We start from the raw sequence: 23,752 nt of genomic DNA on the forward strand, positions 1-23,752 counted from the left end.
GAGCGTCTGCCTTCCAATCGGGCGTGATCCTGGACTCCTGGGATGGAGTCCCACATCAGGCTCCCTGCATGGAGCCTGCTTTTCCCTCTGCTTGTGTCTCTGCCTCTCTCTGCATCTCTCATGAATAAATAAAATCTAAAAAAAAAAAAAAAAAGCCTTGACCTAAAGTCTGCATGACTTTAGAGTATCACCCAGACTTCTCCAGCACTACGGAAGGAAACTGGAGCCAGCGGACATGAACCCAGACCAGGACATATTCATCTTCTTGGCTCCTCTGGATCCAGCACCAGGCTGGAGAGGGCATGACCTTGAGGGCTGGCTGAATGAAAGCCTGCTGCTGAAATGTAGGATCATGAATAAAGCATGATGTGCTGCAGCTCCCAGGAAGGACAGAGTATGGGCAAGTCCATGGGGGTGGGGGATAGTCAGGGAGATGGGATTTCCAGGAGAGAGAGCCCCCCAAACCTGACTTCCTCCTGGGGTCTGGGGGTGAGATGGTGTCTCAGGAAGGGAGGCTAGACCCCAGGCACATTCTGACCAGGAGGATAGGCATCTTGAAGTAAGAAGAACAGACTGAACACCAGGGTTCTCCTCCAATATTCTGAACAGTGTCAGAAACCCAGGACTTTCCTGGTTCATAGAGACATTTCCTACCTCCCTCTCACAAAAGCTGGGGACAGATTAAATTTCATTTAAAGAACTAAACATGACATTTCTTACATCCTGTGTTACATGTGAATTCAAACCCATTTCATTTGGTATCAAGGAAATACATTGATGATGACCTGTCCATAGTGTCCCTCAGGAGCACTGAGAGTTTGAAATGATGAATTACGAACTCCCATAACTGGCAATCCAAGATAGGGTGGGCTTCAGGACATGCCTGATGCAGTTCTGTCTTCAAGCTGGTAGCACTCATGACATCCAGGGGAAGAAGGGTCATCACTCCCTGGTGGCTCTCTTAGGAGGGTTCTCTGTCCTCAGAGCCTTGTGTGAACATCTGCTCCAGTCTCACTGACCTGCACCAAACAAGCTCTGCTGAGCCAGTTCTTGCAGCGGGGGAAGGTCTATATGAGAGCCCAAAGCAAGCACTGTGGCAAGAGGGGAGGAAAACCTTTCACCTATCAGACTGACTTCTGGAGCAGAGGGGAGAGGTGATAGCTTAACATGTTTGTGATGCTGTTGGCAATGATGCTGGTTGGCAGCCCACACCAACGTCCCTAACTGGCCTCTTGGACTGGGTGGCTGCTCAGAGCTGCCTTGAGAGTACCTGGAGCTTCTGTTCCATACCAACCTGGGTGGGAACAGGCTTTGGGCCATCCCCTGAGGTTGTGGCCTGAGGGCAGAACATGTATTCCAGATTAATGGCAAAGTGTCTCTGGTCTCCCAGGTTCCCTGCCTCATGATTGCCCATTAAGACGCAGTCTATTTCCCTCAGTCCTTGAATCTGGGCTGGCTTACTTTGGCCAACAGGGTACAGCAGAAGTGGCTGTGTGCCAGTTCTGAGGCTAGGCCTCACGTGGCCTTGGAACTCCTCTTTGTTATCTTGAAACCCTGCTGGGCCCCAATGTGAGGATGTCCAGGGTGACTTGCTGACATGAGACACAATATGAGGTCAGCCAGTTGTCCCAGCAGAAGCCGTTCTCACCCATACTACATACCAGCAGAACCAGAACCCTCCCCTGCCCCCACTAACTTGTAGATTCATTAACAATAAATGCCTATTTGCTCAAAGAACTGAGCTTTGAGGTTTGTCAGAAGCAGCAGCTGACATGCCCTCTAGAGTTGATAGCCTTCATTTACTGAGACTTCCCTGCTACCTGCATGAGTCTTTTAAAACAACTTTTAGGGCAGCTCTGGTGGCTCAGCAGTTTAGCGCTGCCTTTGGCCCAGGGTGTGATCCTGGAGACCTGGGATCGAGTCCCATGTGTGTGTCTGTGTGTGTCTCTCATTAATAAATAAAATCTTTAAAAAAAATAAAACAATTTTTATTTGAGGAGGGAGCAGAGAACACCCAGAGCCTGATGTGGGGCTTGATCCCATGACCCTGAGATCATGACCTGAGTCCAAACCAAGAGTTGGACACTTAATGGACTAAGCCACTGAGTCACCCCCTTCATGAGCCCTTTGAGAGAGAGTCAAACTGCCCCTGGAAAGAGGGCCAGCCAGGAGAGGTCAGGTCCAGCTGGTGCTGTGAAAGCTCTCTCTGGACCACCCAGGGAATTGACATTCTGCTTCAGTGTATTTTCTGCATAAGTGCAGCCAGAAGACCCTCACTGACAGTACCTAAAACTCACTTGGGCAGAGAGAGGTTCTTTGCAAATAGTTAAAAAGCTGATCCTCAGACCTCATCACAGATTCGGGTTCTCATGTGATGCCCAATAATCTACATTGGCTGTGTGGCACTTGGAAGTACCAAGGTCTCAGTCTTTGAGCTGAAAACATTCAGGGCCAGATGCATTATCTGTGAGGAAGCCAGGGATGTCCATACCCCCAAGTTCAGTGTCAAGTGAGGTTTGGAGAGAACTTGAAGCTCACAGACCCTGCGAGGCCTGGGTGGCTCAGTGGTTTAGCGTCTGCCTTCTGCCCAGGGTGAGATCCTGGAGTCCTGGGATCAAGTCCCCCATTGGGCTCCTTGTGTGGAGCCTGCTTCTCCCTCTGCCTGTGTCTCTGCCTCTCTCTATATATCTCTGTGCCTCTTATGAATAAATAAATAAAAACCCTTTAAAAAAAAAAGCTCATAGACCCTGAGATCATGACCTGAGCTGAAAACAAGGGTTGTGGACACAACTGACTGAGCCACCCAAGTGCCCCTCAACTCACATCTTTGATGTGATGTAGTAAAGTTATAAATAGAAAACCCTAATTTTTCTTTAGGCTATGAAATTCAAATTACTAACCTTATTTTTAAAGATTTTATTTATTCACAAGAGACACGGAGAGAGGCAGAGACATAGGCAGAGGGAGAAGGCTCCTTGCAGGGAGCCCGATGCAGGACTCGATCCCAGGACCTGGGATTGTGCCCTGAGCTGAAGGCAGATACTCAACCACTGAGGCACCCGGATGTCCTCTAATCTTATTTTTTAAATCTATAATTATCATTTTGATTGGTTGTATATGGTTCTATTTATAGGCTGAAATCCCCTTTCACATTTTTTTCGATATTTATTTTATTTTAGAGAAAGATTCTGCGGGGTAAGGGGGTAGGGCAGAGGGAGAGAATCTCAAGCAGACTCCCTGCTCAGTGCAGAACCAGAGGAAGGGCTCAATCCCACCACCAGTGAAGTCATGACCTGAGCTGAAACCACAAGAGTCCGATGATTAACCATCTGTGCCACCCAAGGATTCCCCACCTTTAACATTTCAAACTGCATTTATAATGTAGAATCTAAACTTACATTTTAGCATTTCTGTTGTCTGCCTTATCAAGTATTTAAAAATTCCTATAGATGTGTTAAAGGTCTAATTTCTCTTAAATTTGTAAATTCTGATATTCCAGTTATGATGACAAACTAAAATCTTGTACTTTCCAACTTAAAATCACTATTTCTTTTTTTTTTTAAATTTTTATTTATTTATGATCGTCACACACACACAGAGAGAGAGAAAGAGGCAGAGACATAGGTAGAAGGAGAAGCAGGCTCCATGCACCGGGAGCCCGACGTGGGATTCGATCCTGAGTCTCCAGGATCGCGCCCTGGGCCAAAGGCAGGCGCTAAACCGCTGCGCCACCCAGGGATCCCTTAAAATCACTATTTCATGCAGAATCAGATTTATCTGACACTCTACCATGCCAAATTCTTTTTTTTTTTAAATTTTTATTTATTTATGATAGTCACACAGAGAGGGAGAGAGAGGCAGAGACACAGGCAGAGGGAGAAGCAGGCTCCATGCACCGGGAGCCCGACATGGGATTCGATCCCGGGTCTCCAGGATCGCACCCTGGGCCAAAGGCAGGCGCCAAACCGCTGCGCCACCCAGGGATCCCTACCATGCCAAATTCTTTTACAATTACGTTAAGTATCAAACAGAGACTGCTTGTAAACTCGACACAGAACCATTAATGCTCTCTGGTTTTGACCTGCTTTGTCGTTCCCATACGTGACTCAATCGTCTGGGCTGAAGACCCCCTCTTAGTAAACAGTCCATCCCAGGCATTTGGAGTGACAGCCTCACTGCCTGAGGGTGTCCGGGGACCAGCGGTGACGGCCACTGCCTGGATCTGGGTTCCCTTAGAACAGTGGGGACAAGCCAGCCAGGCTTTCTGTTGCCAAATCCATGTCCAAGTCCAAGTTCTGGCAGCTGAGCTCAGACTCTGCTCCTGGGGTTCTGACCCACAGCCCTCTGCCAGGGCCTTGAATGAACCATGCGGTTCTGTGTGGAGTCCTCCACCTCTCCCCCTCACCCTCCGAGGCAGGGGCTGGACTGTGGGGACTGGCCAGGCCCGCATAAACAAGGGAGCTGGGATTCACACGGAGACAGGCGGCGCCCTCCGCACCCTGGAACTGCGCCAGATGCCCCAGAGTGCCCCAGAGTGCTCGGGGTCTCCGTCCCTGGTCTCCCCCAGGGTTTAGTCCTTCCTTTCCTCACACCCACTGCCCTAGGATCCTCCACACTCAACCTGGTGTCTGATCCCTCCAAAACAGGGCTCTTGCCTCCCCTCACCGCCACCGCTCCCCACCTCTGCTCCTCGTACACCAGGCAGCGTGCAGTCCCTCCCGGACATGCCAGCCTCTCTTCCCACCCAGGCTCCCTCTCCTCCCTTCTAGTCCCTTCAGTTCCCAATTCCGGGGTGGCCTCCTCCAGGGAGGACGCCTCCTCCCCCCGGACGCCCTGGCCGAGCGCCGCCTCCTGCGGGCTCCCGCACACGGGCCAGGCTGTGCTTCCCTCCCGTTCACCACCAGCCTGAGAGGCAAGGCAGTCCGAGACCACCGGGACCAGCCTGCGGCCGGGGGCCTGGCACGTCGGGTCGCGAGCGCCCTGGAGTTGCTGCAGATGCAGGCCCAGGTTTTGGCCGACAGCAGAGACCAGGGGGCCATTGCTCGCAAAGGCTGCACTAACAGGAGACAGAACTGAGGCCGATATGCGGGCGCGGAAAGGCCGACCTGGACTCTCGTTACGCTCCGCGCCGTCGCCCGGCGGTGCGCGGCGGGTCAGTGGCAGGGCGCCGGCAGCCCGAGCGGCCGTAGCCCGGCGAACCACAACTCCCGTGAGGCCTTGAGCACCTCGGGGCGCAGACCGCGAATCTCGCGGGAAGGCGAGAGCTAGAGTTCGCGGGCGTGGGCGGGGCCGGAAAGAGGCGCGTTTCAAAGCGGGAATAGATGGTCTTCTTACCCAATAGGATTGAAAACATACCTATCGTACCGGTAGACCGCTGGAGTCGAGGGGACGGCGGCCAATGGGAACACGCGGGGGGTGGAGCCCAGGCCTCAGGAGAGGAAGTGGGTCGCGGTTGAGGCGGCGGCGTCTTGCTTGAGGATTTCTCCTTCGTGGCTTCCGGGGGTGCTTACTCGCCCAAGAGCGTCGGCGGCGGCTCCTGCCGCACCAGCTCGACTCCAGGTAAGCCAGGCCCCTCAGGGAGCGAGCGGCCAGCCCCGACCGGGCGGATGCGGGCTGCGGGCTGCGGGCGGCTTCGCGGCCTGCGGAGGCCCGCGGCGCAGCGGCCCGCCGAGCGCGGCCAAGCCCGCTCGGGCCGGACGCCCGGCCGGGCCTCCCCCGGGAGCGCAGGCACGCTCGCCCGCCCGCCCGCCCGCCCGCCCCGCCGTCCGCGTGGCCGCACGAGCCCGGCTAGGCACTGGGGACGGGCGTGCGGGCCCCTCGTCGAGGGCCTCGGCTGCCCCGGGGGCCTGCGGCCGCGGCGCTCGGCTACAAGGAGCCAGCGCAGCCGGGGCCGGGGAGGGGGCCGGACGCACCCAAGGTCATTCGGGGAGGCGGGCAGGGCGGCGGGGGCGCGGGCCTGTGCGAGCCGTTCGGGGGAGGCCCCGGCCAGCTTTTTGTTCCCCGCCGACGCCGCCTCCTTTGTGTGCTCGCGCCGCCGCCCCGCCATCGCGGGCGTGGGAGTCGGCCTGGGTCGCGAGGCGGAGCCCGGGCGTACGGCGGCTGGCGCGGCGGGGGCCGGCCCGGGGAGCGCCCACCCGGGGCAGAGCTTACTGGGTCCTCGGCTTCCGGTCGAGGGCGGGGGCGCGCTGGAGCGCGGAGGGCTGCTGCCGGCCCCGCCCCTCGGCGCGCGCAGCCGGGTACCCGCGGAGTGAGCGGGGTCTCGGGGTGCTCCGCGAGCATCGCTGTCCACCCTTTGCCCGGTCCGGGTAGCCTAGACTTCCCGCGGTGGCCGTTCTTGGGGAGGTTTTGGCTTTTGTCTCCTCCTCGTCCGTGTCCATCGACGTTCCCAGTCTTGCCTTGGTTCCGCCTCTGCGTCAGGGCCTCGAACCGGATCTGGGGTCTGAGGCTGCCTCAGTGCTGGGGGAGATGGAGGGGGTGCGCTCAAGGTCACACGGTCAGCTGGAACCTCGCTTTCCCGACGGCAGGACTCGGCCTTTAAGTGACCAGCCTTTTGGGGACCGCTGGTGATGAGGTACAGAGACGGTGAAGGGAATCGCTTGGTTTTCCTGGTGGTGGTTTTTTTAATAAGTCGGGAGGCATACCGGGTCGTTTTATCTGAGCTGCAGGTGAAATGGGAACATTCAGGTAGAGTCCATGTTGCTGGTTTTTGTATTGCCTGAACTTGAGCTTCCAACTCAAATTTAAAAATCTTAACCTTCATACAGGGTTTATTAATCTTTATTACAGTGAAACTCCCTGTTTTCTTAATTGCTTTCTCCATGAAATGTTAATGCTTCTTACATACCGTAGGTCTTTTTGCGTGCAGTGTGTGTCTCTATGCTTTGTAGGTGAAGAAGAGAATGAGATTTTTTTTTTCAACCCCTTTGAGAATGCAGACTTTAAAAATTCTAAATCAGCACATTTTTGAGGTCTTCTGTATGCCAAGCTTTCCGCTTCGGGTACAGCAGCCAACAGAATAGGCGTGGTAGGAGCCCTGGTGGAACTGAGGAGCAAAGGTAGAGGGAATGAGAGAAGTTCCCTGAGGTTGAAAGATAGATGGTGGGACAGATGGGACTAAAGAGGTAAGTGGAACCCTGGTCTCAAAAGGTCTTTGGTATGTCCTAAGTTCAAGGAATTCAAAATTCATGTTAAGACCAAGTGGGAAAAAAAATCACTAAATGAGGTTCTAAGCAGAGAGCAATGTGGTTAGATTAGCATTTTAGAAAAATCACTGCTGTAAGAAGGATGGCTTAGAAAGATGGGGGAAACTAAGTGGCCTCTGGACCAGTTAGGAAGAGAGAAGTGTGGTTTGGACCACGGTGGGGAGTGGGGACCAAACTTGGCGCTTAGTGATTGCCAGTCATGGCAGTTCTTCACTGTCTTGTTACTTAAAAGGCTGTTGAAAGTTAGTGTCCAGTAGTTTATACTCCCACTCATTTCTAGAAAGATTTGAGGTGCAAGTGAATGTAAATACACACAGAAGGTAATTGGTTTTTATGCTGTATAAACATGGCTTTGCATGTTCTTTGCATCTATGTTATCAGTGTCTTTTTTTTTTTTTTAAGATTTTACTTATTTATTTATTTGAATGGGTGAGTGAGCAAGAGGGAGCAAAAGCAGGGAGCAGAGGGACAGGGAGACTCCCTGCTGAGCCGGGAGTCACCCAGAGGTGATTCCAGGACCCTGGGATCATGACCTGAGCTGAAGGCAGTCACCTGACTGAGCCATCCAGGTGCCCCATCAGTGTCTTATTTCGAAATGATTTACCTACATCTTTCACTGACTTGGGGTTAGGTGGCTCCTGTAGATGTGATGGGGCTGACTGGTTATTGAGGTATAATTCACATATGTGCTCTTATAGCTTACCTTTCCTAACTAGCTTGTTTAAGCAGGGCTTTGAGGACTATAGAGCAAGGCATTTTAAGGTTTCCTCTCTGGTGAGGAGATACTGCTGCACTCCAAGGTCAGAGTTCAAGTGTGAGAAAGCCCATGAGGTTGGGTTGGAGAGTACTCCTACAGAATTTCCTTGGGAAGGGTTTTTCCTCCCTTTGCTTTAGATAACAGCTATCAAGTTGATTATTCCTCCCACACCATGCAGGGTGGGAAATGCCTGAAAATGTCTCAAAATAAATATTATCAGGAGCTTCCTTGTGTAAAAGAGAAATTGTGACCCTAAGACTCCTGGAGTAAAGTCTACACTCAACATGGGACTCAAACTCACAACCCTGAGAACTGTTCTAGCCATTATGTCTGTAGAGATGAGATGTTCTTTCCTTTCTTCCCATGGTGATGGTCTGTTTTTAAGTCTTCCTTTGTTTCCTGGTGGTGACTATATTGTTACTTGCAATGTAAGGCTCCATATTCTCCCATCTCAGGAATTCATCCCTTTTTTTCACCTCAGCAATTTTCTGTGCCATCTCTCTCAAGCACCTAATGAGCTTGACAGTTTATTTTTTTTAAGGTTTTATGAATTTAAAAAAATAAAAATAAAGATTTTATGAATTTTTAATATTTTATTTATTTATTAGAGAGCATGGGGGGTGGTGCTGGCAGAGGGAGAGTGAGAAGCAGACTCCTCACTGAGCAGGGAGCCCAGTGCAAGGCTCAATCCCAGGACCCTGGGATCAGGACCTGAGCTGAGGGCAGACACTTCACCCACTGAGCACGCCTACAGGCACCCCTTGATGGTTTAATTTCAGTGGAAGAAAGTCATGGTTTATTTAGTCAGCATGTTGGTGCTAAGAGAAGGGACACTGGCAAGTGTTGGGCTTGGGAGTCAGGTTGGCCATGTTGAGTAAAAGAGAAGAAATGGTTAGATTAGGACCAGGAAAAATGTAAGGAATCTGTGAGGTAAGTCTTGAAGGATTAGCAGGAGTTTCCCAAAGTGGGAGGGGTGGGGGACCCTTGCAGGCAAGGGAATAGTATGGATCAGATTATGGCACTGCTACTGGGAAGAGCCTACAGCAGGTGCACAGCCAGTGCACCAGAGCACAATACAGTCATTTCTGCTTTAACCACTGGTTTGGAAGCAAGATTAGTTCCAAAAGGAACTATATTAGGGAGCAGTTTGAACATCTTGGGGATTTTGCATTTGCTGTGCATAATTTCATCTATGGGAAATACCAGAGGAACACTGGTTGAACTGAACCAACCCAAGCCAAATAGACTGTAGGCAGTACACATCGCAGACATCTACCAGCATTCTCAATGATTGTGTGAGTTAGGAGCCACACCCATACACATTTTGTTTAAAAAAATTCACCCTTCCTTCCCAATAACTTATAAGCTGCAAACCTTGTAAAGTGCCATAGTTATTGTAGTACGCATGCATTTCCATTAGGTTAACTTTTGTGTGTGTGACATTGACAGAGTTTTTTTAGTGTTGTACACCTAATTTCAGGTGAGGCCACAAAGGTTAGTGTTGGGTTAGGGAAGGGAGGTTGGCTCTATGAAAGCGATGGATGTGATCGTTTGGGAACATCTGCATTCTTCTTGGGTCTTTTGGAGACTGGTAAATTTTTTTGAAGCTACCATGTGAAGCCTTTTAACAACCTTCTGGGCTCTTTTTATCTCTTCTGGAGCATTAACTTCATAGTCTGCTGTTCTTTATGCAGCACCCTAGCTGCCACATTTTTCCTGCAGGCCAAGGACCATTGACTTTCTCTTTCTTACTATAAGAGTATTGAAGGAGCCTAGAAGAGGTCTGGATTAGGGCTTCTGCTGCTCACAAGCCCAGGTGTGGGATCCCACTGCCAAGATAAATGTCTTGTAGAGCATTGGGTTTAGCTAGCCCTTTGATGACAGCGTGCATGCATTCTTCAGGCAGCCCACCTGTGCATCTGTCTTGAGTGGAAGGGAAGGATCCCTGGGGGAGGGCTATTTGAGACCCTAATGCAAATGAGGGAGCTCCCACAGTGGGAATCTGCTTTGTTGCTCCCTGCCTCCCTCCTGTAGGGATAGGCCAAAGAATCCTCCTTTGTAAGCTTCTGACCACCTCCCCTACCTCCACTTGTAGGATCTAAGCCTTGGCTATTTATGGTAGTTCTAGATTGATTCCATATACCCCCCCCCCCCCCCAATGGACCGGATCTTAGGTTCATGATTCCCTACAAGCATCTAAGCCTCTACCTGGCTTTTTCTGGCAGGCTCTGTGTTCAGGCACCATCCACACAGACCCAGCATGCCTGCCTCCTGTGAGTTTCATGGCCAAAGAGACCTTGGTCCCAGGAAGAGTGGAAAGTTGGCAGCACCAGAGATTGATTTTTTTTTCCATTGGCCTCTGGTATCTTTTCAGCATTTGGAAGGCTAGATAGATCCTTAGGTTTCCTTAGGAATGTTATGCACCCATGCTCCTGGTCTCCAGGTATTGCCATGTTTGGGTCTCCATGCACCGAAGGCTGAAAGAAAATTAGGTCAGGGCCAGATAGGTGGAGAGAGCCACTCAGTTTTACTTTCCTGCTGTCCCAGAGTAATGACCCTTCTACGAAGGAGTTGGTTGGGTTTGCTGTCTTTTGATATCTTCTCAGTTGTGAAGATAAGATCCTTCAAGTCAATTACTGATAGAACCTCATCAGACATAGCTGTTAGAGAATCAAGGTGTCCCCACTCACACGAGTTTCATCGACAGAAGGGTCAACCTCATGTTTGGAAGTTGCTCATAATTCTGCATGTGAAGCTATAGAAAAATTCATAAGAACAGCTTCTTTGCGAAGAGGAGGAGTCAAGGTCTGCTTTTGCCTTGTTTGAGTTCTAGATGTGTCCTGGAGAGTCCCAGGGCATGCATACCAGGGACTGAGGACCCTGGTATAGGCCAGTTCCTTACAGATGTGTCTGGGGCCATGTCCACGGCAGAGCATTTCTGAGTACTTGACTAAAACTCTTAAAATGTCTAGAAAAAGAGTATTAGGTGAAGTTTATTTTTAATTTTTTGTTGCAGTAGAATATATGTTGTAAAACCTGGATCGTTGGAACCACTTTAACTTGTTCATTGGCATTAAGTAAATACACATTGTTGTGCAACCATCACTACCATCTATCTGCAGAATTTTTTATCTTCCCAGACAGAAACTCGTGTATTCATTAAACAGAAACTTCTTGTTCCCTCTCCTTACCTGTTCCTAGCAATCACCATTCTCCTTTTTGTCTCTGAATTTGCCAGCTCTCGGTGCCTATGTAAGAGGAATTGTTTGATTCATTGTTTGATTGTGTCCTCTTTTCCAAGAAGTATGTTGTCTTCAGTGTTCATCCATGTTGAGTCTGTCAGAATTTTATTTTTAAGGTTCAATAGTAATCTTACTGATTTTTTTTCATAGATCTTCAAAAAACTGAAGTTCACTCTTAATTCTTGACCCTTGCATATCAAGGCCTGAATCACAAAAGTAGACCCATCTCTATTTCCAGACAGCTGTTCTTTTTCTCTAGTAGAAGCAAAAGGCTATCCTTGATGGGTCCTGTGTTAGGAAAAAAAGAAAGAATTTCCCTTGGTGATCAGTCACCAAGCAGGTGTGCTGGCCTCTTGGTTCTGGTGCTCTTTTAAGGTCTCTGGGACTTTGCTGATGGCTGGTGATGGTTTTATCAGGGTTATAAGATAAATTTGGGAAAAAGACCAAGTACTGTCTCTCCAAGCCTAGTTTGCTGCTTTTCTCTTTTTGTCCAATCCTTTCATCTAGTTCTTGCAAAAGTCTCCAGGGAGCCCAGTAGTCAAGGCTGCTAGGCCACATTTAGGGATAACTAAGTGGGAGGACTGCCCATTACCTCTTTGCTGGCTCTGCAGCCCCTCAGCCTAACCAGAGGGCTTAGCTGCGTCCTGCTAAGAGTGGAGAGCCAGAAGCTTGTGTTTCTCTTATTTTAGTTCTTGGGATTGAAGGTTTCTTTGCTCTTATCCTGTAGTGATGAAGTTTTGGAATATAGAGGTCCGGAGTGGACTACCAAGAAAGAATTCTTGAGACGTCTTTGGTGCAGAATGGTGGATTTATTAAAGCTTGGGGACAGGACCTGCGGGCAGGAAAAGCTGCTGCCCTGGGCCTGTGAGGAGTGACTGATTATATACCCAGGAGTTGGGGGAGTTAAGCAAAAGGGAGATTCCAAAAGGACTTTCACATGCTAAGGAGGACCTACAAGATACTGGAGGCCTTGTCATTGTCACGTTAAAGGTTGCTTTTCCCTCTAGCAGTGCATTATGACAATTGGAAGCTTCCCAAAGAATGTCCCACATAACCCACCCTGGGTGGGGGTTGTTTGTGGGATATCAGCTGTGCTTTGTCCTCAGCTAGCCCTGCTCCCTCATCAGTAGCACTTACCATTTGTTTGTTTGCTTTTTAAGATTTATTTAATTAATTTTAGAGAGAGAGAAGGAATAAGTGAGGGGAGGGACAGAGAGAAAGACTCTTCAAGCAGACTCCCCGCAGAGCTGGAGCTGGAGCTGGAGGCAGGACTCAGGCAGGGCTTGATCTTAATACCCATGAGATCATAACCTGAGCTGAAATAAAGAGTTGGAGGCTTCACCGACTGAGCTCCCTAGGAGCCCCAGCACTTAGCACTTGTAAGAAGAGCTGTGCTTTCTGGCTCTTCTGGCATATTTATTACATAATTTACTGATTGTCTTTCCTCTTAGACTATATAATCCGTGGTCTGATTTTGTCTGCTGACTAGAAATCCCTGGAGATGTGCCTGATCTGGATCAGGCACCTGTAAATAGTCATTGACTTAAACAGCTGATGGGATTGTCTCCAGGGTGCTGGGAACAGTACTGGGCACTTTCATTCAGCATCATTGTTTTACAAAACAGCTGCAAAGGCAAGGGGTATTTTTTCCCCACATTAAAGATGGAGAAATTGAGGCAGGGAGATGAAGTATTTGTGCTAGGCTGTAAGACTTGTACGGTCAGCCACATGATTGCTGGCTCTTTACTATGTACCCTCAATTGCATAGTAAGCAAGAGGCATATGCTTTTATTCAGTACTAAGGCCCAGTTGTTGATGTGACATCAAGGTTCCATTTAAAAAGCTTTGGGTGGGGGTGCCTGCCTGGTGGCTCAGTTGGTTAAGTATCTGACTCTTGATTTCTGTTCAGGTCATGATTTCAGGGTCATGATGATGTAGTTTTGAGTATAGGTAAGGTTTGGTGGGATGAGATCCAGAGTTGACCACCAAGAAAGAATTCTTGAGATGTCTTTAGTGCAACATGTGGTTTTATGAAAACCAGGGGACAGGACCCTTGGGCAGGAAGAGCTGCTGCCCCAGGGTTGTGAGGGGATGCTGATAAACTGGGAGCTGGGGGAGGTGAGGGAAAGGGAGGTTTTCAAAAGAATTTTTGTAGCTAAAGAGGACCTACAAGATACTGGAGGCCTGGCCACTGTCAGGTTCAGGTGGTTTTTCCCTCTGGTAAAGCATTAACTTTAAGAGAGTTGGGAGTTTCTTTCTGAAGTTAGGTTATTAATAAGAATGCCTTTTTCTTTTTCAAAAGATTTTATTTATTTATTTATTCATGAGAAAGAGAGAGAGAGAGAGGTAGAGACACAGGCAGAGAGAAGCAGGCTCCCTGCAGGGAGTCCGATGTGGGACTGGATCCTGGGTCTCCAGGATCACCCCCTGAGCCGAAGGCAGGCACTAAACTGCTGAGCCACCCAGGCCTCCTGAGAATGCTTTTTTCTTATAAATCATTGCGGTGTTTTATAAACTGAGGGAGACTCCTCTCTATAAGACCATAATCTCTACAAGTTAACTATTTTGTTTTTCCTTTCCCTTAGCTTTAGGGCAGCCAGGAGTGCCTGCGAAGTGCACACATATCCCACCTGGTGGGGGGGGGGGTGTCTGTGGGGTGTCAGCTTGTGTTTTTTCCTCAGCTAGCCTTCTCTTTCCTCATCAGTGACATCAAGCCCGGTGTTGGGCTCCAGTGTTGGGCTCCATGTTCGGTGGGGAATCCGCTTAAGATTCTCTTTCCCTCTGTGCACGTGTGCCCCCGCCCCCAGCCGCCATGTGTACTCCCTCTAAAATAAATCTTGAAAATAAAAAGCCTGAGGGGTGGCACCTGGCTAGCTTGGTAGAAAATGTGACTCTTGATCTCAGGGTCATGAGTCAAGCCCCACATTGGGAGCAGAACTTTTTTTTTTTTTTTTTAAGTTTTGAAATTAAAGTTTATTGGCAACTTTTAATGATCATGCTCACTTCCACAGCTGGGCAGGCTGTGCTGGGCACTGGTACGTTGCCAACAGCCTTGGGTATTTCGACGTTCTTTACAAAGGTAGTTGGGCATGGGTGCCTGGGTGGCTCAGTCAGTTGGATGTCTGCCTTCTGCTCAGGTCATGATCCCAGGGAGTCTGCTTCTCCCTCTCCTGCTCCTCTCCTGCTTGTGCTCTCTCATTTTCTTTATAAATAAATAAATAAATAAATAAATAAAATAAATAGATAGGCAAAACACCATAGTCTTTAATATATTCTTGCTTTTTGTTTTTTAGACTTTATTTATTTATTTATTTATTTATTCCTGAGAGAAGCAGAAACATAGAGGGAGAAGTAGGTTCCTCACAGGGAACCCAATGTGGGACTTGATCCCGGGACCGGGATCAAGCCCTGAGCCAAAGGCAGATGCTCAGCTGCTGAGCCAGTCACTCAGGCGTCCCATATTCTTGCTTTTTTAAAGGCACATGTTCTGTAATCCTATTTTTGAAATTCCATATAGGGAAGTACTTAAAATAACAGGGCAATGATTAGGTGGTTTATTGGTTTTATTTATTTATTTATTTTAAAGATTTTATTCATTTATTCATGAGAGACAGAATCAGAGACACAGGCAGAAGGAGAAGCAGGCTCCATGCAGGAAGCCCGACGCGGGACTTGATCCCGAGTCTCCAGGATCACACCCTGGGCCAACAGCTGCACTAAACTGCTGAGCCACCCGGGCTGCCCAGTGTTTATGGTTTTAAAAGGGGAGATAGGGAGTAGACAATTGGTACTAGCCAGCACCTGATAAATTGGCATTTATTTTCTTGATGAAATTTTGTAGGATTTATGGTCTGCTTTAACCCTGCTGACATACAGAGGTTGCCCTAGCTAGCTCATTCAAACTCAAAGGAGACTGCCCATGTGTCTCAGAGTGGCCATTCGTGGGTTTATAGTGAGAGCTACCTTGTAATTGGCACACAGGAGTTACCCAATGTATCTGCATGTTATCTCCTCTTAGAAAAATACACAAAGAGGGGTGCTTGGGGGGCTCAGTCAGTGAAGTGTCTGGCTCAGGTCATGATCCTGGGGTCCCGGAATGGAGTCTCACACTGAGCTCCCTGCTGTGCGGGGAGCCTGCTTCTTCTGCCCCTCCCCCAGCTCATGCTTGTATGCTCACTCTCTGTCAAATAAAATCTTAAAAAAAAAAAAACTGTACAAAGAGCCACCTAAGAATCAAGAATGCTTGGTGATTCTGGAACCTATGTGGAGAGTTAGGTCTCAGATATCTGTGGGTAATTGTGTCAGTCTTTGCTGGCCTGCATTGATGGTGTGAGAGAGGGCTGTGTGTGTCTGGGTTGGACAGAGCTGCTCATTCTAGATCTCCCTTGGATACTCTACAGACTTTTCAGTTTCTGTCTCTGGAGCACCCCTGCCACCCCTTTTCTGCTGACTCTTCCTTACTTGGCTGTGAGAGAACCAGCTCCAGTTCCATACTTTCTGCTTCCTGCCTGCTCAGCTGCTTCTAACCATTATGTCTGTAGACATGTACCATGTAAGCGATTATGTGTGTCAGTTCTAGAGTTGGGGGTCATCCTTTGTAGTGTGACTTCACGGGAAAAAACCTACCTCTAATAAGGACAGAATGATCAAGTGGACCATTTCAGTCTGTGCTGGCCTCAGTGGCTTCCTCCCAACTGGCAGTCCTGGCTCCCATGCTCTGCTACCATCTCCTCCGAGCCACACAGCTTTCTTCTTGCCTTGGGTTCTCTAGGTCTCCCTACTTCCTCTTGGTGTGCATTCTGACTTGTTCAGCCTTCCATTACCCTCAAGCACATGGGGGTAGGATCTAAAACCCTTGGTTGTCCTGCCCTTGAGGGGTGGGTTAGGAGGCAAGTTAGGATCCAGCCATTCATCTCTGCTGTCTCTTTCCTTCTGCCACCTACACAGTCCTCATCTAGGGCAATCTCCCTTTCTGCACACCCCACCCCCACCTGGCTTGTTTCTTGAGTAAGTCCTGTCCCTCTGGGTCTCCACTTGCTTGGTCACCAGTGACTGGCTTCCTGTGGCCAGCCGATTGGACTTGTTCTAGGTCCCCTGCCTGTTGACTGCCGCTTATTCCTTGAAACGCCGGCTTTGCCTAACTGATGCCTCCAGGTTTTCTCAAAGCTTTGTTTCTGACTTTTTATTCTTATAGGCTCTTCTTGCTCTACCCAAGAGCAGATTTAAACAGATTCTAGAATCTCTACCTCCACTCCAGTTTTTTTTTTCCAATTTTTATTTATTTATTCATGAGAGTACAGAGAGAGAGAGAGAGGCAGAGACACAGGCAGAGGGAGAAACATGCTCCATCCAGGAAGCCCGACGTGGGACTCGATCCCAGGTCTCCAGGATCACGCCCTGGGCTGAAGGCGGCACTAAATCGCTGAGCCGCCTGGGCTGCCCCACTCCAGTTTTCTCTCTTGAGTTTTTCAGCTGCCTTTAGGCCTTTTTTTTTTCCCCCTTTATGCCTTTCTACCTGGGTATCCCATAGCTAGCATTTCTAAAACTAAAGCTGTCTACCCTCAACGCTTGTTTCTTTTTTCCCTTCCCAAGTTCAGTTTTATGGCGTCACTCCTGCTGTGTAACTAGCTAGATACCTTGGTGTGAATTGTCCTTACTCTCCTATCAAAGCTTTAGGAATTCCTGGTGTCTGGCCTTCCTGGCCATTCTCAGTGCCATGCCTTGGAAACTAAAGGATTATGGGCCATCTGCTGAGATGAAGTGATGGTATAGTTGGAAGGAGTTTCTTCCTGGACATAGTAAAACCTGGAAAACATCCATTTTCCAAATTGTTTCTAGAATTCATACATCTGATTCTGGCATGGTATTTACTTAATAGTTTGGGTTCTGGTGTGACACTGCCCTGGTATAAATCCAGACAACTGTTTAGTAGTTGTGGACTTGGGGCAGGTTATTTGACCCCCTAATCATCCTTAGCTCTCTTGTGTGTAAAATGGTAACCTTAGGGCACCTGAGTGGTTCAGTCAGTTAAGTGTCTGACTCTTTGGGCTCAGGTTATAATCTCAGGGTCATGAGACTGATATTCAACATTGGGATCGCATTCAGCAGGGAGTCTGCTTGGGATGCTCTGTCCTCCCTCTGCCCCTCCTGCGTGTGTGCATGTACGTGCACACAGTCGCTCTCTTTCTCTCAGATAAGTCTTTTAAAAAATAAATAAGATGGTAACCTTAATAATACCTTTCCCTTTATTGGGTGATGGTACTGTTACGTGAACTGTGTCTGGAAAGCACAGTGTTTTGCACACAGTACAAATAACATCTGGGCTTCAGCTGTTAGTCTTACTATTCTGATGGTCTCTGTCACCTGCAGTATCCAGGACACTTTGTAGGCTGTGAAGGCTGCCTTTCCTGCAACCCTGGCTTCACCTGAAGTCTAGACATTGCACTTCCACGTCACCACTCTGGTCTGCTTGGAATGCCTTCTTCCCATCTCTGTTCTCTGGTAAAATTCTGCCCCTTCGCGGATTTCCCTAACGCCAGCCTTCCAACTTCCTGTGCCCTTTAACTGCTAACTCTTCCTATTCCCAAAAGAAGCAGACAGTTGGAATGGATTGCTGGACTGGCCTTGGGCATGGAGAATGAGAACACTCTAGGGAAGCATGCAGGGAGGCATCAGTGGTCTTGCTGGGGCTAGGGGGCTGCAGGAGGCAGTGTCAGAGCAAGGAGGGCATGCAGGTCAAATAGTAGGGGGTCCTCTACAGTAGTCCTAGGACAGGTCTTAACAACCATGTTTGAAAGCCTAAAAAGTAACCAAGTGGGAGTCAAGAGGCTTATGGAACAGCCCAGGGATGTGCATTAAATTATTTCATATTCAATAGACGGATCTCCTTGTTTCTCTGTCAGTGACATTTTAATCAAAGATTCTTCTCAATTCTAAGACACACCGTGAGGTAGATAACTTTTCCCCAAAACAGCTATGTCATGTGTATACACCCAAATGTAAGACTTTTCTTGGGATAAGAAACATAAGCAGGTGTGTTAGAATCTTACAAAGTGTGGTGGTTTTATGAGACTTAAGAGGCTGTTGGGGCACCTTCCCCTCTGTTCAGACCAGATGGATGGTCTTGATCCCTCCCAGCCAAAGCCTCTGTCCTGAATGCCGGTCTCAGCTGAAGGTTTCCTTTTTTTTTTTTTTTAATTTTTTATTTATTTATGATAGTCACAGAGAGAGAGAGAGGCAGAGACACAGGCAGAGGGAGAAGCAGGCTCCATGCACTGGGAGCCCGATGTGGGATTTGATCCCAGGTCTCCAGGATCGTGCCCTGGGCCAAAGGCAGGCGCTAAACTGCTGTGCCACCCAGGGATCCCTCAGCTGAAGGTTTCCCAGGTGAGGCGTTGCTTTGGGAACATGTGTGCCATTTGAAAGTAGGAGCACGTGTGGCCCCATGATGCGGGCCAGGCTGAGGGCCGTCAGGAGATGTCATGCTGCATGGCAGCTGCACATTTCCCCATAGAGTAGCACAGTGGACAACGAGGTGCCAGGGGAGCAGATGTGGACACATGCAGACCCCCAGGTAATGGAAAAAGACACTCGGCTGGCTGGGTAGTCCCTCTAGAGGGGCTTCTCTTGGAAAAAAAGCTCTGGGGTGGAGGGTGCTTCTGAAAAACCTTGTCTGGCTTCTCCTTGTCTTGTGTTTCCTTACACCTAGCACATAATATGCCCAATTACAACACCTGAGCTCTCTACCAGTGTCAGCCCCACCACCACCACCACCGAGACTGGGAGCTAATGACCGGGTTTGTTCATTGCTATGTTCCCAGGACAGGAGCCACACTGATAAGTGAATGAGGTGGGGAGACCATTTTTTTAAAGCTGGTTGGGTGCCGCATTATACAGCACTTGGGGGCTGGAGCAGAGGGGTAGAGTCGTGCCACACTTAGTACATTTGGAGGGACTGTGAGGCTGGTACTGGTGGAAGGGGTCAGCGACATCAGTCCACAGCCACTGAGCCTTTAAAACGTGCTTCACTGTTCCAAGTGCTCTGCCAGCCTCTATAATCCTCACAGACCTGTTGAGGTAGGTTTGCCGCCCTGTTTTGCAGTTGAAGAAACAGGGCAGAGTTTGGTGCTTTGTTCAAGGGCACAAGCAGAGAGTTTGGAGGTGCCTGGCTAATCCCAGCTGTCTGGTTCTAGAGATGTGCTCTAGTTGCTGTGGTCAGCTGTGTGTGTTAGAAAGCTGTGTGGGCAGTAGGGTGGTATGGGGTCCTGGGAGGCGGGAGATCTGATAGGAGGAGGTAGTAGCAGTGGGGATGAAAGGGTGGATGGATCTGAGATGGTCCTGTCTTGCTTCCCACCTCAGTGCCTTTCACAGAGGCCTCCTTCAGTCAGTCCAAGGCTCTGGTCCTAGTCCACTGGTTCCTGGGGTGGGGACCTCGGGAGCAGCACCATTAGTTCTGCCTTGGAACTTGTTAGAAATGCAGATTTTTGAGTCCCATCCTGCACCTGCTGAATCAGAGACTGGTTTCACACGCCTTCCTGATGAGGCTGGTGCAGGCTTGAGTTTGAGAACCCTTGTTCTTGTCTGGAGCACTGCCGCCCAGAGTGGGTAACCACAGAGCCCCCCGCTTGTCTCTGATTCTCCCTGAGCCCTGGGCTTCCCCTACTAGAAGCCAGCTTTGCCCCTTCTCCCCTGATGACCCCTGGCTTCCAACTCCATGTTTTGTTTCCTATTTGCTCCCTTTCACTGGCAGGGAGTTTACTGTGGGTAGCCCTGGGCTTCCCCTACTAGAAGCCAGCTTTGCCCCTTCTCCCCTGATGACCCCTGGCTTCCAACTCCATGTTTTGTTTCCTATTTGCTCCCTTTCACTGGCAGGGAGTTTACTGTGGGTAGCTGCCGCCTCCCAGTGGAATGAAATCCCCTGGGGCCTTGTTCTCTAGCAGCCTCTTCATTTGCTGGTTTCCCGGTTCTTTCCCACTCACCTCTTGCCACTGATGGAAGTCTCAGCTAGGCCTGCAGGGTGAACCAGGGCCGCTGGCTCTTGTCTCCTCAGCTAAATTATCACCTCCTCTAGAGGGCAACAGTGAAGTTGTGGAAAGAGCCAGAGAACCTGGGCTCTGCTCTGGCCTCAGAAGCTCCACGCCTTCCTGGTTGCAAGAAGTCCTCAAGGCTGTATGTGGCAGCTCTGATTCTCTTTTGTCTTTTCCCAGCAGCTGGTACAGGACTCTAGAAGGGTTTCAGCAGCCAAGAAGGAGGACAAGCGGTGGCAGAATGGGTCTGAATTCAGGCTTTGGGATCAAGTGGTCCAATACTCTATTAAGAATGCTTGCTTCCGGGGATCCTGGGTGACTCAGTGGTTCACCGCCGGCCTTTGGCCCAGCGCGTGATCCTGGAGTCCCGGGATCGAGTCCTGCGTCAGGCTCCCAGCAAGGAGCCTGCTTCTCCCTCTGCCTGTGTCTCTGCCTCTCTCTCTCTCTCTCTAGGTCTATCATGAATAAATAAATAAAATCTGGGATCCCTGGGTGGCGCAGCGGTTTAACACTTGCCTTTGGCCCAGGGCGCGATCCTGGAGTCCCAGGATCGAGTCTCACGTCGGGCTCCCGGCATGGAGCCTGCTTCTTAAATAAAATCTTTTTTTTTTTTAAAAAGGAATGCTTGCTTCCCCCCGCCCTCCCCCAAAAATGCTTGCTTCCTAAGAATATGCAAGCAAGCGCATGAGTTGCATGAAGCGTTCAACAAAGTACCAGTAAAGGATTGAACTGAGCTTTGTTGTTGTTGTTGTTGTTGTTGTTGTTGTTTTTAAAGAGATTTATTTATTCATGAGAGACCCAGAGTGAGAGAGGCAGAGACACAGGCAGAGGGAGAAGCAGACTCCATGCAGGGAGCCTGATGTGGGACTCGATCCTGGATCTCCAGGATCACGGCCTCGGCTGAAGGCGGTGCCAAACTGCTGGGCCACCTGGGCTGCCCTGTGCTTTGTTGTTGATGATGCAGGTGGAAGCAGTTATCACCTTGTTATCATTGTGTTTTAGGACTTGAAGATACTGGAAATCTACTGGGCAGCGGATTGCTATACTAGCCAGAGGATGAGTAACCAGCAGGTGTGAGAAGTTGAGAAGAGTCAACATTCAACTTCCCTGCTGACCTCTGGACAGGTCCTTCCTTTTCTGTAGGGTGGAGGCAAAGAGCACAATGAGTACGGTGAGTTTTATCAGCTTGCCAGTTTTCTTTCCTTTATTAAAATTTTATTGTTTTATTTGTGAGAGCGCACACAAGCGGAGGTAGGAAGGTAGGAGGGACGGGCAGACTCTGCACTGAGCTGGGATCCCACCCTGGAGCTCGATCCTAGGACCCTGAGATCACGAGCTGAGTGGAAGGCAGATGCTTGATGGACTGGCCACCCAGGTGCCTCTTGTATTATTTTTAAGGCTAAGCAGCTATCTTATTCCTTATGGGACGTTAAGGAGAGTACCATAAAGGTGCCTCTAGGTAACCCTCATTCTTGAGGGAATGTGTGCAGGACTATTGGGCAGGTACACAACTTGTCTGGAGAAGTCCAGTATCTTGGGTGATGCCCTGAGGACAAAAGTCATAGCTGTGGGGATATGAAACATCATATCCCCAGAGCAGCTATCCATGTCCTGATTTATTTCAGCATTTATAATCCAGTTTTCCATTTTCCCCTCTATTTCTTTTCCCTGTGTAGTCGTTGGTCCCGTATGAGCATAATAGTAAGAGTGAGAGCTTCTGTACACTCAGTGACCCAATTTGGTAAGTCTGTTCAGAGCTTGTATCAGACTGCAGTGGCTGCTAGGGTAGTGTCACTGGGTGTCATCTGGAGCCCCTTGAGCTCCAGAGAAGATTGCCTGAGGTCCCCCTCCCCGGTTTATTCTCTGCTGACAAAGTTGCTCACAGGATCTAAACTCAATATAGCTATTCATTTGAGATACTGAATTCATTTCAGGTGGACCAGGAGAGAAATGACAGCCTCATATTCTCTTAACAGGCCCCAGAGGTACTGTGAGCATGCAGGCAGGTGAGACAGTAGTAGACAGCAGTAGAAATCTGTAGATTCCTAGGGTGCACCTCAGCCCGATCAGACCACTTTTAGTCTCTGTGTGCTCCGAACCAACTGTTGATATTTGTACACAAAAGGGCCTTTGTGGGCAGCCCGGGTGGCTCAGCGATTTAGTACTGTCTTTGGCCCAGGGCGTGATCCTAGAGACCCAGGATCGAGTCCCACATTGGGCTCCCTGCATGGAGCCTGCTTCTCTCTCTGCCTGTGTCTCTGCGCCTCTCTCTTTCTCTCTCTCTCTCTCTCTGTCTCTCATGAATAAATAAAATCTTTAAAAAGGGTGTGGGGGGGCTTTGTTTCCCTGGACCTACCCTTTTAAAAGGCAGGTGTTTTCCCACCTTGGTCCCTTATCTGCAGATGGACCCTGCAGCTCTCTTGTAGGGAAACAGATGTCCCAAGCCTGGGTACCTCCCCTCTGAAGCCCACACCTTGCCGGGATAGGATATGGGCAGAAAGAGCAATGTAACCCCTCACATGACTGTGAAGAAGTTGGTAAACTTTCTCAGAATGGCATAAGTCATGGACATGGTCAGTCTGTACTGACAGCTGTGAGCCTCCTGCTGGTGCGCAGGGGGAGAGCCACACTGAGTAATAGGGCAGCTAGGAGAATCTCTGCTGATGTTCTTGGGTTTCTTGAGGCTGGCCCTAGCTAAAGACTCCTACCCCTGCCCTGGGAGAATGTGGATAGAGGGGGAGTGGGGGCTGGATCCAAAGATGGTGGGCTGGGAGGGTAAGGGATAGCCTCATGATGGAGGTGCCATTTGAAGCCATTTGAATAGGTTTCAGGAAGCTGTATAAGAATTGGCCAAGTGAAGAGGGGGAGGAATGGGTAGTCCAGGGCTGAGAAAGCCGCCAGGAAGAGGATTGCTGTGGGGGGTGTAGGGTAGGGATGGTAAGCATTGAGGGCATGCATTGCTGTAGTGCCCATGGTGGGGTATTTTGAGTCTGGCATCTAGACTTGAGTCAGGGCCCATGGCTGCTGCTTGCCTCCCTCAGTGGGGGCCAGAAACCATACAGGTGGCTGTGGTGAGGCACGAAGGGTTCTGTTTATTAGCAGCATCTTCTAAGAAATACTTGATTCTTTTCAGAGGAAGGAAAATACAAAACAACTTCAGAGGGAAAAGGGTAAACTTGGGCAGCCCTTGGTATCCTGGTGGCAGCTAGGGGAGTATATAGACACTGGGCAATAGACTCAGCTGAGGCTGGGTGGCAGCTCCCTTGAGGGACAGAGCGACTCCTGGCGGGAGAATTTCAAGCTTACTGCAGTGGTTTGTCTCTGGGTCCTCCTGGGGTTTGTTCCTGCTCCTTGGATCCACTGAGTGTTTCTAAGCCCAAATCTTAATTTCCAACATTCCCCAAGGTGCCATTTTCTGCTAAGGAGCAGTTGGAACACAGCAAGAATCAGGCATCTCTCTCTCTCTCACTCTCACTCTCACCTGGCCAGCGAGCATGGTGCTGAGCAGTGGCTGCCCTTAGATCC

The 23,752-nt window shown here is 49.5% G+C and overlaps 1 protein-coding gene across 1 annotated transcript in view; it reads left to right on the forward strand.

The window, feature by feature from the left end:
- The first annotated feature begins 5,408 nt into the window (after nt 1-5,408).
- The window catches only part of RNF4 (ring finger protein 4), a 36,534-nt gene continuing 18,190 nt past the window's right edge, over nt 5,409-23,752 (forward strand). The window contains exons 1-2 of the mRNA XM_055326493.1: nt 5,409-5,559; nt 21,230-21,398. Of these exons, the coding sequence (XP_055182468.1) occupies nt 21,390-21,398 (9 nt within the window). The 5' untranslated portion in view covers nt 5,409-5,559; nt 21,230-21,389. The remainder of the gene's footprint in view (nt 5,560-21,229; nt 21,399-23,752) is intronic.

This window comes from Nyctereutes procyonoides, unplaced genomic scaffold (assembly GCF_905146905.1).
Source record: "Nyctereutes procyonoides isolate TBG_1078 unplaced genomic scaffold, NYPRO_anot_genome, whole genome shotgun sequence".
NCBI lineage: Eukaryota > Metazoa > Chordata > Mammalia > Carnivora > Canidae > Nyctereutes > Nyctereutes procyonoides.